Source organism: Gracilinanus agilis, chromosome 2 (assembly GCF_016433145.1).
Source record: "Gracilinanus agilis isolate LMUSP501 chromosome 2, AgileGrace, whole genome shotgun sequence".
Lineage (NCBI taxonomy): Eukaryota > Metazoa > Chordata > Mammalia > Didelphimorphia > Didelphidae > Gracilinanus > Gracilinanus agilis.
In genome coordinates, this window is record NC_058131.1 from 314,249,115 (window position 1) to 314,265,335 (window position 16,221).

The 16,221-nt window shown below is 39.3% G+C and overlaps 1 protein-coding gene across 1 annotated transcript in view; it reads right to left on the minus strand.

The window, feature by feature from the left end:
• Window positions 1-11,958: 11,958 nt before the first annotated feature.
• The window catches only part of GARNL3 (GTPase activating Rap/RanGAP domain like 3), a 160,786-nt gene continuing 156,523 nt past the window's right edge, over window positions 11,959-16,221 (minus strand). The window contains exons 27-28 of the mRNA XM_044664210.1: window positions 14,099-14,216; window positions 11,959-12,314 (exon numbers count right to left, since the gene is read on the minus strand). Of these exons, the coding sequence (XP_044520145.1) occupies window positions 12,143-12,314; window positions 14,099-14,216 (290 nt within the window). The 3' untranslated portion in view covers window positions 11,959-12,142. The remainder of the gene's footprint in view (window positions 12,315-14,098; window positions 14,217-16,221) is intronic.

Sequence of the window (16,221 nt, forward strand, 5' to 3'; positions counted from 1 at the left end):
TCCTTTAAAGATTGTGGGCACTTCCTTTAAGGGAGTTCATTTATCAAAGAAGAACATCTTTAAAGGATGCTCAAAGACAATGACAGGCCATAGGATGTCATATGCTTGCAGCTTAAACATTCACAGTAATTCTGCAGGATCAGTAAAGATGAGCACACAAAAAGAAACACTTCTACTGTAAATAGCTAAGGGAAATTTACTTTTAGCCCCGCTCCTTTCAAAGGAAATCTAACTTCTTCAGAAACCCAGTGGACAGTGAAACTGGCTGTCTATGACCTGCTTTTCCAAGTAGTTCTGTACCAGGGAAGGAACCACCTACACTCATTCTGGTGACAGAGGAATGTCTGTTTAAAGAATGTCTATTTTGCTCTAGGAGGTAACACATTTGAGCACAAACTAATCTTACAGATGTCTTTACACCCACTCAGCAAGAGATGAGGCCAAACCTTTATCTTGAGAGCTTAGGGAGAAGACAGAAAGGGTTATAGAATTTATACTCATTGAATTTAAAATAGGAATGGACTAGAGATCATCTAAGGCAGCATGGTGTAGAAACCAGGAAAACCTGGCCTGGATTCAAATCTTGCCTCCTTTACTATCTGTATAATCCTGGGGAAGTCACAACTTCTTTGAGCCTATTTCCTCATCTGTAAAATGGGCATAATAATATCTGTAGCATATATCTCATAAAGGTGTTGAGAGGACTGAAAAAGATAATAGATGTAAAATATTATTTGAGTATTGGTTATTATCTAGGCCAACCTCTTCATTTTACAGATGGGGAAACTCAGTCTCAGAGAAGGGAAGTGATTTGCCCAAGATCACATAGCAAGTTTAGTCAAGAGCTAAAGGATGAGAACCCAGGTGGGTGGCAGCATGGTACAGTGGAAAGAGCATTGGCTCTGGAGTCAGAGGTCCTGGGTTCAGCTCTTGCCTCTAAGCATTTACTACCTGTGTGACTTTGGGAATACCCTTCCTGGGCTTCAATTTCCCCATCTGTAAAAAGATGGCCTCTGAGATCTTGTCCTGACTCCCAGGCTGGTGTATTTGACACTTCACTTTGATGTCCTTTAGGACAGAGGTATCACATCCACAGGTCTCACAGGGTCCCCAAGTCTCTGGAGTCCAGAGAGAACCAGATTAAAATGTAATTGGAAAATATTTAATATATATAAGCAGGTTTTTGAGCATGCCCAGTTTGTTCAACGGGGAGCTTCCTTGGATTGTTCAGTTGTCTGCCTTTAAAAGGTGGCAAGGCTGAGTGAGCCATTTGTTCTCTGGCTGGGCAAAAAAGAAATACAAATACAATAAAGCATAGATAATGTCACCCTTTAAAACTCAATATGCAGCCTGCAGGGATCCTTGTGTATAGATAGGTGGTCTTCTTTTCTATTTGACCCTTAGTCTAGAACCTCCTTGTAACATTGGGAGCCTTAGACTGAAGGACACCTGCCACAGCAGCAGTGCTCCTAGTTGGCTCCTATAACCAGAGTTGCCTTCTTTTGCATTTGTACCTTATACTTTGGCAATGGGTGAAGGTCCAAAACATGGAATGAAAGAGGTCTGGACCAAACTAAATCAGGACCAAGCTGCTTAGTTAAAACAACTTTTTTGGGAAATCATGTAGAAATATTCATCATAGCCTCAAAGAAGCATATGTAAATGTGGAATAAAGGCACCTCTTCCCTTTATTTTTCTCTACCTGCCTCCCTCCACCTCCACTCAAGAACTCTCAATACTCAAAACAATCTGGATTATTTCATAGAATCTCAGAACTGAGGTGGTCATTTAGACTTCATTTAAAGACTACAGAGATGGGGAACCTTGTCTACTTTTGGTCCACTCTGAGAGATAGGAAGTTTTCCCTTGTTGTTGTTCAGTCATGTCTGACTCTTTGTGACCTTTTTTGAGGTGTTCTTGAGAAAGATCCTAGAATGGTTTACCATTTTCTTCTCCATATCATTTTACAGATGAGCAAACTGGGGATAAGTAGGGTTAAGTGACTTGATCAAGGTCACATAGCTAATAAGTGTTTGAGGCCAAATTTGAAATCAAGTCTTCTTGACTCCAGGCCCAATGTTCTATCTACTCACTGTACCACTTAGCTGCCCAACACACTTTCCCTTACATTAAACCTCAATCTGCCTCCCTTAGAGCAACTGCTTCTGGTTTTGCCATCTTGGGCTACACAGAATAAGTCTAATCACTCTTCTTGCCTTTTACACACTCTAAGACAATGATGATATATTTGTTAAATCTGCTCATTTCCAGGTGAAATCTTTTCAGTTCTTCCAATCTATCTGGGTGTAGCACAGTTGAAAAGTTCCCTCTCACCATCCTGGTTGCCTTTTATTTACTTTACTTACACTCCAGTTTGTCAATATCTTTCCTAAAACATGATGTCTCAAGCCCTGGATTCCAGAACCCAAGATTTGAGACCTCATCCTGGGCCCTGACACCTCTTCATTTCCCAGAGATACTTAAAGTTGGGGGGATTTAAATGCCTTATTGAAAGGCAATAAATCAACAACAATTACTGACAGTTCTCCATGTACAGTTCAGCAAGACCTCTTTGTAAAGTGATTTTTTTCAAAGGGAGAGAGGGAGATAGGAAGGAGGCTGGCATATGGTTCAAAGACACCTGGAATAGAGAAGACAGCATGAGGACCATGAAGGGACACCATGAGGCTTGGGGCCAGCCACATGGGAGTCTGGCCCAAATGGAGAGGAAGAACACACAGGAGCAGACACTTGGAGGTTGGATATAGGCTCAGATAGGAGAGGATGGGCAGACGGAAGATAGAGATGCAGCAACTGGACACTGGAGTGGGTGGGCTGATCATGGCAGAAGTCTCTCTTCTAGATGCCAGAGGTCTTAAGGCAAGCCCCTATCTGGTGGTGGTGGCAGTTTCTCTGTATCTGTTCTGCTTTTATTTGGAGAGTTTTATTTTTGAATTTTGAATTTTTGGTGAGAAGGTGGGAGGCCACAGAGTGCTAAGCAGGAGTGGATAGAGATCACAGTACTGTACATAGAGAACTGTCTGCAATTCTTTATTTTTCTCTTTTAAAGAAATGGGCATGTGGGAGGGTGAGCAAAATACATATCAAATATAACCATTCTGGTGAAATATTACTAGGGACTCAGAGTGGGGGATATTAAGACAGTGGAGAAAACTCCAATTTTTTAATCTATTTAGGGCATGACCGGTTTACTGATGTCTGTTGCTTAATTTGTAGAACCTTTGAAAACAGAAGAAAACTTAAAAGTTCATCTAGTCAAATCTCCTCTTTATTGACCCTATTTTACATATGAGGGAACTGGTTTGCCCCCAACCAGTAAAGTGGGAAACTAGGGACCTGGGAATGGAACCTAGCACTTAGGACTCCAAATTAATGTTCTTTCCATCAACCTACATTCATTTTTTTTAAATTTAATTTAATTTTTTTTTATTTTAAACCCTTAACTTCTGTGTATTGACCTATAGGTGGAAGAGTGGTAAGGGTAGGCAATGGGGGTCAAGTGACTTGCCCAGGGTCACACAGCTGGGAAGTGTCTGAGGCCGGATTTGAACCTAGGACCTCCCGTCTCTAGGCTTGGCTCTCAATCCACTGAGCTACCCAGCTGCCCCCTACATTCATTTTTAATACCAAATAAATGACTGTTGTGTCTACACTCAATCCACCTGGCAAAATAACTGAGTTCTCAGAGTGACCAAAAAGGGTAGGGAAGGATGAACAACCCCCCGGCTCCAAATATGAATACATATTCTTTCAATTCTCAATACATTTTCAGAGATGCGGGGCTGTTTTTAGCTTTCTGTGCAAGGAAAGTATACCCGACTGGTTAGGAACAATGCCCAACTGAGCTTGGCTCTATCTTTGTCTTACTGATAATTCCTTTTTTAGCAAGTATTAGGCTGACAAGTCATAGGCTACTTTCTTCCTTCCTTTTCTCCTTTGATGGTGAAGATACCACGAGGATAATAATTCTTACGTATTTTTAGCACTTTTGATTTTTCAAAGCATTTAAACATTTATCTAAATTTGGTTCAATCAACAAATATTTATTGAACATCTGCTGTGGGCAGAGCCCTGTGCTAGACCCTAGGCAGGAGAGGCAGATAAAAAGTTTACCTCTTTATAACATAATTGTGAGGTAAGTGGAGGGCCTTAGAGGGAAAGAATACTGGACTTTGGGGTTAGAAGATGTAGTTCAAATCACGGTTTCATTATTAAGTTGAGTGAGTCATTTCTGATTTTCATAATGGGTGAAATGGGGATATTTTATATTTCTTATTTCATAGGACATTTGTGATGAAAGGGATTTATAAACCATATCATGTTAGATCAAGTGTTTTAAACCTGAGGTCTACAGATCCCAGGATAGATTTCAGGGGGTCTGTGAACATGGATATGAAAAAAAAAAAACCTATATCTTTATTTCTACTAACCTTTGCCTTTCTTTGTAATCTTCTGTATTTTATTTTAGTGTTTAAAACAATTATTCTGAGGAGCCCCCACAGGCTTCCCTGGACTGCCCAAGAGGTCTCTGACACACAAAAGTTAAGGAGCCCTGTACTAGACAATATCAGTCATAATCCTTATTAATACAGATTAGGAAGCTGCAGTCCTGGCAGATTAACCAATATTAATAGCTATTTCTATGGCACTTTAAGGTTTACTAAGCACTTTGATCACAAAGCCCCATGAAACAGGCAGTTCAAGAATTATCTTCCACATCTTACAGATGAGGAAACCAAAGCAAAGAGGGGTAAAAAGGATTTGTCCAAAGTCACACAGAAAATTCCTGTTAGATCTGGTATTAAAATATGGATAAGGCTGATTCTTGTTCTTTCTATGAATCCAAGCTATCTTGAGACTTCTCAGTCTTCATAAAGGCTGATAACAAGCTTGCTGGGTTTTCTTATGAGAAGAAAGTAAAGAAGTCAGGTATGAGAATTCTGTGGAGACTGGGCTGAGAGAAGAGCTCCCAATACTGACATCGAGAGGCTGAATTTATTTAAAGATTTGGCTTGACACATCTTTCCACCTCTAACTATAATCCCTTCTGAAATCTTGGAAAAAGCTGAATGCTTTCTGATGCATCATTTAAAGATAATATAAACACTACTATATCTAGAACTCTCCACCAAAGAGACCATTCTTCATGCTGATGTCACAGTGAAACTGCAAGGCTGGAAATAGGACCCATATGGTTTCTAAGACTTATAGCAGGCTAACATGAAATTCTTTGCTTCAGCTTAGAACAATTAAAAGTCACAGAATTTTAAAACTGAAAGAGATCACAATTCATTCACTCATTCAAAAAATATTTAATGAGTGGTTGTGTGCAGTATACTATGGGAGATAAAAAGTTGTACAAAAATGGTACCAGCCCTCATAAGTTTCAAATATAGTAGGGGAAATAAGACACAAACAGAAGTACTTAGAATATCAGGCAGTATGTGGTAAGTGCCTTATAAGGAATACACACTAAGAGCTTTGGGAGGGCAGAGGGCAACAGGGGTCATTTCTGGCTGGATCAGGTCATGCATTGTGGAGGACAAGACATTGGAACTGTCTTGAAGATTGATTTGTATTTTAATAGGTAAAGATTAGGAGATGGGAGGGGGGCACTTCAGAAAGAGTTAAAGCTCAACAGCAGGAAAGCACAGTGTACATTCTGGGAAGGTGACTGGTTAAGAGTGGCTGAACCAGAGTGTTGGTCTTGTTGGAACAGTGGGACTTAACAAGGGACAGGTAGATTAAGGCCAGATCACAGAAGGGGAATAACCTGCTCAAAGTAATGCAGCAAGTGAGCAAAGCTAGGGATTCAGCCCTGATTTTCCAGCTTCAAACACAGTGCAACTTTTTATGACATCATGCTGCCTCCTACATACTGCCTCCATTTTGCAGGATCCTTGTCTGACATCAGAACAAGGTTCTCCATGAACATTTCCAGTGATGGAGAATTTACTGCTTTTACTGGGGAACTTTGTTAGAAAATTTTTCCTTACTCTGTATTGAAATCTGTACTCCATTTATTCATGTCTGTCTGTTGGATCAACATAGGACAAATTAGTGTCCTCTTTCATGTGACAACCCTCCAAATATTTGAATATAGCTCTCTTGTTCCATCCTCTGCCTCTCAGTTCCTTTGACTATTTATATTAGGACCTGGTTTCAAAACCTTTAATATTCTGCCTGGCTTCCATCTTGTTAATATCTCTCTTAAAACATGTTGTCCCAAACTGAATATAACCCTCTAGATGCAGCCTGACCAGCACTGGATAATAGGGGACTATTATATCTTTTGACTTAGATGACACAGGGTATTCCCAGAAGTCTCAGTGCAGCTTTAAGTTGTTAAAGTTTACCACTGCACAAAGACTTTTGGGACCCTCTGCATACCTCCACAAATGCTGCCTAATATCATGGTCTTCCACCACAGGCTTTCTCCAATATCTTATTGTGGTGTGGAAGCTATCCTGGTATCTCAAAGGCTGTCAGGAGAGTACATGCTCTGGCAGGCCCAACTAGGTTGGAAAGGCTTTGGGTATGGGCTTGAGGATCAATCCTGTGTCTTTCAGTTGATGATGAACCAGAGAGATTTGGCACCAGAAGGATAGCCACCAGATGATGGATGTTTTACCTGTAGCATTTCATGAAGAGTGTCTACTAAAGTGTAGAAAGTTTGGGCTCTGAATCAGGGGAAGGGGTGCCCAAACCAATGAAATGATGGATCTTTTCAAGTACTGAAGTAAAAGATTATAATAGCTTTTTAAAGCAGTCAAATCTTGCTTTGGCTCAAACTGAATTTATGAAAACTAATCCCTAGGTCTTTCACCCATAAATCGTCATTATGCTGGACATCCCTTTTTTCATTCGCATTGGTCCATCCAACTACATTTCATTGTCTGAACAGTCAATCTTTATCCATTTAGTATTACTTTGATGGATGCATGATCTCATTGATGTTGGCATTCCCTCCAATCCCATCCATACCTTCTGTTGTGAGGAAGATTAGATTAGTTAGTAATTAAAGTCTTAATTCCTCACAACACTTCTCATTCTGTGTGATTATTGTCCATGCCCTCCTATAAATCTTCCACAGAAGGGCTGGGGTAGATCTTTTAATTTTGTGTAGCTAGACAGGCTGTTCATTAATTACTAATTGCTCTTGCTGCACATGATAAGCTCTCCTCTTTTTCTGGTCATATGTCTCTTAGATGATATCTTCTTGCTTCTTCTTGAGTGTAATATTCACCAGCAACATGACAGAGCCTATTCAAGCCTTTTTAATGTCTGCTGGGTTAATTCTTTGGAGACTGGATATTCCATGACTCAAATGGCATCATTAGAAGAATACTGATATTAAAATGATGAGCCTTTGTTTCTGGGAGAAGCTGGGGAGGGTCATTAAAAACACTGTGCATTTTCCCACAGATGGTTCTTCTGCCTTCTGTCCTCCTCTTGTTCAATTCCAGGCCCAGATTATTGTCCATGCTCAGTTTCTGCCTGTATGTGCCAATGGATGACTTTTTGGGGTTTCCATCCAACTGTATATCCTAGTTTGAACAGAAATTCTTCATCTACTTAGTTTATTTTCTGTGTCTAGTTAAGATGAACTCTTGAGTAATTATGGACCTCATGTAAGAGGCTCTGCAATTTTCCAGGGTTTGATGAAGTCAGCATATTGTAATCTGCAAAAAGGTGTATCTCGAAGACTTCAGTATCTTTAGGGAATTCCTCTTCTATTGGAATCTGTGCTGGACATCCTCTGTGACAGTGGCCAATATGTTTTGGTAAGCATGTTGTCCTGTTCTTTTAATGTCTTGCTTGATATTAATAATTAGAGGGCTGTCAGATAGTTAATCCTTCCAGCAATGTTGTATAATTTTGACATGTGTGGTTGATACTACGTTGGAGGAAAGCCTTGAAGGGAGCATTTTGCTCTAGTGAACAAATACTTTTATATTATAATCAACAAACAATAAGCATGGTGGCATTTTGTCTTTTCTATATCTTTCAGTCACTCATGTGACTATAAAGAGGTATTGTGTGGTAGAATGGCATTTGTGAAAGCCTGGCCCTTCCCTTCTCATGCCCTCATGAGCAATGCTGTCAGTTAGTATGTGGATTGTTTTCATGAAATTTCTGTAGAAGAAAAATAGGTCTTAATGAGTTGATAATTATTGAATGTTTTCTTAGTCATTTAAAAAATAGTCTATGTTTTTTTCCCAAGTGTTTAGTGTTCCTTTTTTTTAAAAGATATCTTGAAAATTGAGTTCTGTACCTTGTTACGTTTCATCATCTTGTTTTGGCTCAGACTGCTGAGATGCTTTTGGGACTTGGTTCTGTCATGGATGGTAATGGTCATCTCATTAAACTTTGTGCCACCTGAATATTCAACAAGTATGTCTTCTCTGTCTTCATCCAGATTTTTGAAACAAATATTGTCTAGGCCAAGGCCAAGGCCAGAGCCCTGAGGCACAACACTAGAATGTTCTTTTCAGACTGGCTTCAACTTAATAGATGGTTGTTGAATTCTTTGGGTATGGCCATTAAACCAGCTTTGAATCAATGTAACAACTATCACCCATCTCACATTTCCTAAGCTTATCTACTTTATCAAATGTCTGTCATACAGGTTTGCTATATATTTGTTATATTCTGGGTCAGTCATGTCCCTAATTCGTAAATTCATAGATTTAGATCTGAAAGAGCCCTTAGATGTCATCTGATCTAATCCTACTGTTTTACATAAGAGGAAACAGAGGCCCAGAGAGATCAAATGAGTTGTCCAGGGTCACAAAGGTAGTGTTAGTAGGGTCAGGATTTGAACTCATGACTCTGCAGACTTCCAAATCCAGTACTTTTTCCATTGTGTCAAGCTGCCTCCCCTAATAATAATTCTGTTGATGGATATTGTACCATTTTATCAAATCAAATTTCCCTTAATTCTTATCATACTTATAATACTCTCAATGTAGCATGGTAGATAAATATTCAAGGTAGGCAAAGATGATATTCTGTAATAGGTCTAGTTTCAGTTGTACTATATTTTTCATTTTAAAAATCATTTTAAAAATCATCACTCAACTGTGCTCTGTTCCCCTTATAGTTTCTCTAATTTCTTTTCAAGCTAAATCATGTGGTAACAAACAACAAAAAAGAATTTTCCCAGAAAGATCTAAATAGACACATGCTTTCATTTATAAAAGCTCCTATTTTCATCAGCAAGTTACATGGAATAAGTAACCGAGGTGAATTTCAATAAATCTTTAAAATTCTTTATTAACAGGACCAGAAATGTTATTGACTTTATATTGCAAAACTCTTTGAACTGCATATTTAAAGATAGTAATTTAATGCACCATGTGTAGTAATAACAGGTGCATTACCATGTAAATAATTTTATGAAAAATGGAAATTCACCTGAGTTACTGACCTTCATATTTTTCAATGCTTTAGAACAAAGAAAAGAATCACCCAGAACTGTAGCCTAAAACTACAGCCCCTGGGCAGCACTTATTAATTTTATGATTATTCACACAGAGTTGATTTAGGTGACCAAGTATTAGGCAGATTTTTGTTTTTGATTACCTGTTGTCTTCTTGGCACATTAATTAGAAATGATGTTTAATGCTGTCTTATCTCCTCCTTTTTGCCACTATAGTCCCTCTCTTCATGGTGTGCAGGTGATGCTGGGTTTTAGAAGGCTGTGCCATCTAGAAACTTTGGCATGTCCTTCCAAGTTGGAAAGGCTTTTCTTATGGACCCAGCAATAGACATAGGACCCGCTTAGCTAATGGTGGAGAGGCTCAGCACCAGGGAGTTGGCCATTAGTTGAGGAACGTTTTTGGCCACAGCAACTTGTTTAAACTCACTACAAGAGCTAATGGATCAGTTGCTCTACTGGCTTTCAGGCTGAACAGCTTAAATAAAAGAACTCTTCTGCTTGGTTTTGCAATCTGAGGAGTTACAATCTACATTGATGGAGGGAGAATCACAAGGATGAAATAATGGATTCCTAAGATAATGAAATATTAAATTCTTCTCTTAAATACTGGAAATAAATGCTCCCAATCCATTATGTTAACAACTATAGTTTAAAGTACTTATTCTAAGTTTTTTTTTTTTTTGGTAGCTCCTTATGGTACTGTATCTGTTATCTTCACTGTGTGAAAATGGGGAGGAATGAAAACAGCTTGTCACATGTATGGTGGCCTCCTTCTGGTTTTCTTCCTCTGTATTACACTCAACTTCCCTCCCCCTTGTGTACTTCTATCTGATTTCTAAATGCTCCTTTGAATTTGTGACTCCTCAAATACTCTGGCTCATCTGACGCTTAAAATCCCTCCATGGAAACAACCTTTAGCAATTGCTTGTTCTTACATATCAGGATGAAGAGAAGCCAAAGCGAGGAAAATGACAGGATGAAGAAGACAAAAATAATCTTCTTACATTTAGAAGAGAGTTAAAAAAAACTATGACATAACATAGGAGTCAAGGAGGTGAACAGAAAATGATGAGATACCTTTGGAGTATAAATGTTCCAAGAGCTAATGGACCAATTCTTATTTCGGCTTTCAGGCTGAATCAATGCCTAAGTAAAAGAACTCTTCTGGCTGGTCTTGCCTTTGGATTGATCCTCTTCAACCATCATTCATCCTCTGCCAAACAAAACTCTGGCCTTTATTCTGGGGTTTCATACTGAGCTCATCATGCAAAGGTAAGGACTTTTCCAAATAATCCGTAATATGCAAGCTAGGGAGACAGTATCGATGTTGCATTTCTCTTTCGGTTTTTATACTAAGCCTGTATCTCACAGGTTAGTGGGCTAAAAAAACCCAACAAACTCACTGTCATAGCCTGAACTATAAAAACTGTAAAATCACTGACCTGTTATGTTTCACTGAATCAATATATAAAGTAGGAAATCATTCTTTTAGAGTTAGGTCCAGTATTATATAGACTACATCACTTTTTTTAGTTGGACAGCAAAGGTCCGCACAAAAAGAGAAGAATAGAATCAGATGTTCTGAAATCAAAGGCTTATAAGACTGTGCTTGATGGGAAATGAGAGGAATCTGCCAACAGAATTGGAGAACTAAGAGGAGACAGCATCGGGTGGTGGGGAGGATCAGGAGGAGATCATTAAACTTTTATAACCAAAAGATAATGTATATTTTAACTCCATCTCTACATTGTAATACAATCTTTCAAGGTAAGAGGTTGAAATTTCACCATGAAATTTCTTATAACAGCCAGCCCCTCCGAACTGTTCTTAACCTCTTATGCCTAAGCTAGGGAGGAATGACAACATTATATATCTTTGCATGCATAAGTGTCAGGTCCACCCGTCAGGTGGTGGTTAGTGAAAAGACAAGAAAATATGCACAATATTTCAAGATGACAGTTTTTTTTCTTGACATTTTGATTTAAAAATAAAAAAGAACCTAACATGAAAGACAAGGACACTAAAGCAAAGAAATCATAGTGTCTCTTGTTTTCAAACAAATTCTCATTCTTCTGCATATCAGGAAGGCTACCTTTAAAATCCAGCCAATCAGCTTCCCTCTAAACAGTAGGCACGGGACCAGCAGAACAGGAAAACAGCTGGCTACACTTTTGTGTAACCTCATTCCTTCTTTAAATCTAATCACGGCAAAACTGAGTTATCAATAGGAGCAGGATTTCTTGGTTATAGAAAGCAAAGCTAAAGAAAAACTCTTATTTGTAATAAAATCAAATGACTCCTTTATAAAATGTTTCTATGAAATACTTATAATGTTAAATAAATTAGAATTGCAATGAAAAATAATTGTTAATCTAAGTATTTCAAATATAAGAGGTTTGAGGTAAACAAGAATGAATACTTTTATTAAAAGTTTCAATCTAAAACCTCAATGAAATCTACCACCTTTATTCCTAGAGGGGCTGATGGTACTTGAACTGGGAAAGCAAGGATCAAGATGGCACCAAATGTTTAAGAGTTACCCAAACTGGCCTAATATGCAGAACAGTTGGTCCAATAGAGCAGTGACCGAGATTCCTCAGGAAGTGGTGTCAAAACTTTCCTAGAGAGTATAAACTTCTGTAAGAAAAATAAAGATGGCAAATATGATTAAGATTGTCTTTACTTCAAGTCAATAATATCTTCATCAAAGGAAGTTGTGAGCTGAAATGGGCTTCCAGAGGGTGGACTCTCCTCTCTGGTGGCCAGAGTATCAGGATCTGAACTTGTAGAAAGGAGACGCCCATCAGAGTTGTCTTCAAAAGCAGGTCTTTCAAAAGAGCCTGATAAGATTCTATAAGAAAAGAAAGAAAAATTACTGTGTAAAATAACTAGTTAGGTTAAGGTGCCTTTCACTGTGGCACAACGGAGTAGGGATCACAGTCCTAAAATTGTTAAGAAATTTTTTTTTCTCTCTTCCAATTCTATAACAATTGATGTCACTGGCATAGAATTTATGATTTTAAAGTACTTTTCATATATTCTTTCATTTGAATCTCACAATGACCTCATGAGGTAGCTTCTATAGTATCCCAACTTTACAAAAGAGGAAACTGAGGCCTTGAAGGGTAATTGACTTGCCCATGCTCACATGAGTGTCATATGGGGCATTGGAATCCAGGTCTTTCTGATACCAAGTCCAGTACTATACCTATGCCTCACTGCTTCTCTAGCCCAACTAGCTTTGGGAGTATGCCAAGTAGGGTCCAGTCCATAAATGACACTGACCTCTTTATGGTCTAATGTATCTGTCTCTATGTAGCCATGATTACACAGGAGGTCACATGGAACAACTTCAGAGAAGATCTGCCCAGAGATCCAAATGCTTATTATGATGCTGTATGTCTACCCCACCCCAGCCCCTCCACTCAACCGTGAAGGCTGAAATGTAGTTATTGCTGCTGAAATCCATGATATTGGTGACCTCAAGGGGTCAGAAGTCCTAGATTTAAAGCTGGAAGAGACCTTAGGCATCACCCTACCTGACTCTCTAGTTTTGAAGATGAGGAAACAACAGGCAGAGTGACTTGGCTGAGGCTTCACAAACAGGAAACAGCAGAGCTGGGATCTGAATCTAAGTTGTTTTTCTTCAGAGTCAGTGTTCTGTCTGTTTTTTGTTTTTGTTGTTGTTGTTAAACCCTTACCTTCCATCTTAGACTCAATACTGAGTATTGGTTCCAAGGCAGGTAAGGGCTAGGCAATGGAGGTTAAGTGACTTGCCCAGAGTCACACAGCTAGGAAGTGTCTGAGGCCAAATTTGAACCCAGGCCCTCCCATCTCTAGGCCTGATTCTCTCTCTACTGGGCCACTTTAAGCTGCCCTCCCCTTCCCACCCCCCCCATTTTGTCTGTTGCACCATGCTGATTAGCTTCTCTGCCATCTTTAACTCTCAGAAGGAACTGGGTTAAGAGTGAATGAGAACATTTTCTTTGATATTTAATTTCTTTTGGTAAGTCGAATGTTAGAACAAGATGATGTGGTAAGACTAGTTATCAGACAGGCACTGAGAACCTCAATTTCATCTACCTATGTGTCAAAACCAGTTTTATTCACCTACTATGTGAAATGCTATGGTGAACAGCTCAGTTGTGGTAGGAGTGGCACTTATTTTATCTAGGCTGGACTGGTTTCTTTTTAAGGAATCATAGAGGCCATTCTCAGGAGTTTATTTGGCTTCCTTTTCCTTGAGGCATAAAAGGTCCAACATATGGAAAGTTGCTTTTGGAGTGGAATGCTTTCTAGTGGAATGGTCACAGCTCTGCTGGAATACCTTTCTGACCTAGTCTGGCCAGTTGCTATGGTGAATGTGGAGGTATAAGAGAGTAGAATTTGATTTGAATTAGTATCTTTTTAAGATCCTAGCAAATAGAGAATGTTTCATTTATTGAACTTTTTTTTGTCCCCAGCTCCTAGTACAATGCCGGGCTCAGGCTAAGAGCTTGACAAATGCTTGATTGATTTTTAACTTTTGGGAATGTGTCATATGGGTAAGATTGTTATTGCATTTTAAGGTTTATGTGTACCTTACTATATTCTAATCCCAACACGAAATCATTGGATAGGCCCAGAACAAGTTACCTGTCGCTGCTTGTTGACCTCACTGCTCCCTGTTTGGGCTCCCCTTCTAGCAGCTTTCGGGATGTTGTCTTCGGCTTTGGTGATCCTTCAGACTTGGGTCCTGCTTCATCTGAGAGGCCTAGACCCAGGGGGAAAGGACTGGTTCAGAGGAACACAGAAACATTCTCAAGATCAAGGTTATTAGAGAGGATCCTTGATTAGAACACAGACAGTTGACAAATAATATTTGGTTTTCTCTGATCATTACTTGCGTGTTAAAAGAATTTAAAGGTTGCTGGTTTTCTGCTTTTTTTTTTTTTTAAACCTTTACTTTCCACCTTAGACTCAGTATTATGTATTGGTTCTAAGGAAGAAGGGGGGTAAGGTCCAGGCAATGGGGGTGAAGTGACTTGCCTAGGGTCACACAGCTAGGAAGGATCTGAGGCCAGATTTGAACCCAGGACCTCCCATCTTTAGCCTTGGCTCTCAATCCACTGAGCAACCTAGCTGTCCTTCAAGGGCATTGATTTTTAAATGGCCTGCCTGGATAAAAGGTAGGGAGCCTTAGTTATCTTTATTTTATTTCTTTATTTTAATAACTTTTACCTTCTGTCTTAGAATTAATACTAAGTGTTAGTTCTGAGGCAGAAAAGTGGTAAGGGCTAGACAATTGCTATTAAGAGACTTGCTAGAAAGTGTCTGAGGTCACACAGCTAGAAAGTGTCTGAGGCCACATTTGAACACAGGGCCTCCCACCTCCAGGCCTGTTACTCTATCCACTGAGCAACTTAGCTGGCTGTTATCTTTAAAATATTGTTAAAACAATCCTCATCTCCCTCTTCACATTATCACCAATACAAGGGCCATTGCTACTAGAGGAAAAGTTAAAACACAAGATGCCTCTGCCACACAGCATTGTGAATTATCATTAACACTGGTGAAATTCCACTGCTTCTCTCTCTTCCCTCTTTACATAACTATAAAGTCCAGAGATGTCTGATGACCGAGTTACTTTGTCTAGATCTAGGCTACCTGACCCGGAACTGCTAAGACCAGATCATGGCCATCCAGTCCCAGGAATTTTTCCTGTCCTCTAATCTGCTCATGTCCCCAACTCTCCCATGTTTAGAGAAAGACTATGCTGAGGATACTGATGTCCCTTCCTTGCCTCAACCCAACAGTCCCTCCACACAGGACTTTTACAGGTAGGGGTTCCTGTTCAGCCGGCACTTTCCTTTATTTTCTGGCAAATTCCCGTCTCCTGCTCCCCTAACCTCTGTGCTCAGGAGTTACTATTTGCCGACAAAAATATCTCTCCCAAAATTCTCACCTCCATCCAGTCTCAGCTTTACTGCTCTTATGCCTGCCCCTTCTATTATGGCTTCTGGAACATTCACATCATTAATAAATTTCCCTCTATCCTAGAACTTTTCCTCTCATGTTCTTTTCATCCTCTTTTTTCCTGAAGAAATCTCACCCCTGGCCACCCACTTTAGCACTTTTGTTTCCCAGGGCCGCCTCCAGATTAATCTTTTGCTATCACTTTGTATCCACCTATAACATTCATTGTATTGCTTTCTTATGATATTCAGTACCTAGATTTCAGTCTTCCTCTCCTCCCTGACCCTTTTCTCATGCTTGGGAAGTTCAATATACAGACGGACATTCCCTCAAACATGTCTCCCCAACTCCAGTTCATTCACCTTAATTTCTATATCTTTTCATCATCATATCTATCCATATATCTCACTCTCAATATCACTTTCGAAGCTCCATGATTTTGGACACTGGAATACCCCTTCTGATCATAATTTGTTATCCTTTCATCTCTCTACATACTCTTCACCTTCCTAATGACCTTTAATCATCTCACAAGGTTCTAGTTCTTCTGGTCTCACTTTCCTTCTTCAACAGCCTTAATCAGTATAACCTATTCCTTAGTCATCCTACCATTTAGGTTCAGCCCATCCTCTACCCTTCCTTGCCTCTATTGTCTTTTTGGTTCCTATTCTAGTGTAGCCTATATTCTAGTGTATTCTGTGTCCAATACAAATTAATATTATTTAATCTCTAGTGGACCTTAATTAATAAATAAAAATTCCCTCATTCCTTCCTGATTTATCCTCTATCAGCTCCCCCCTCCA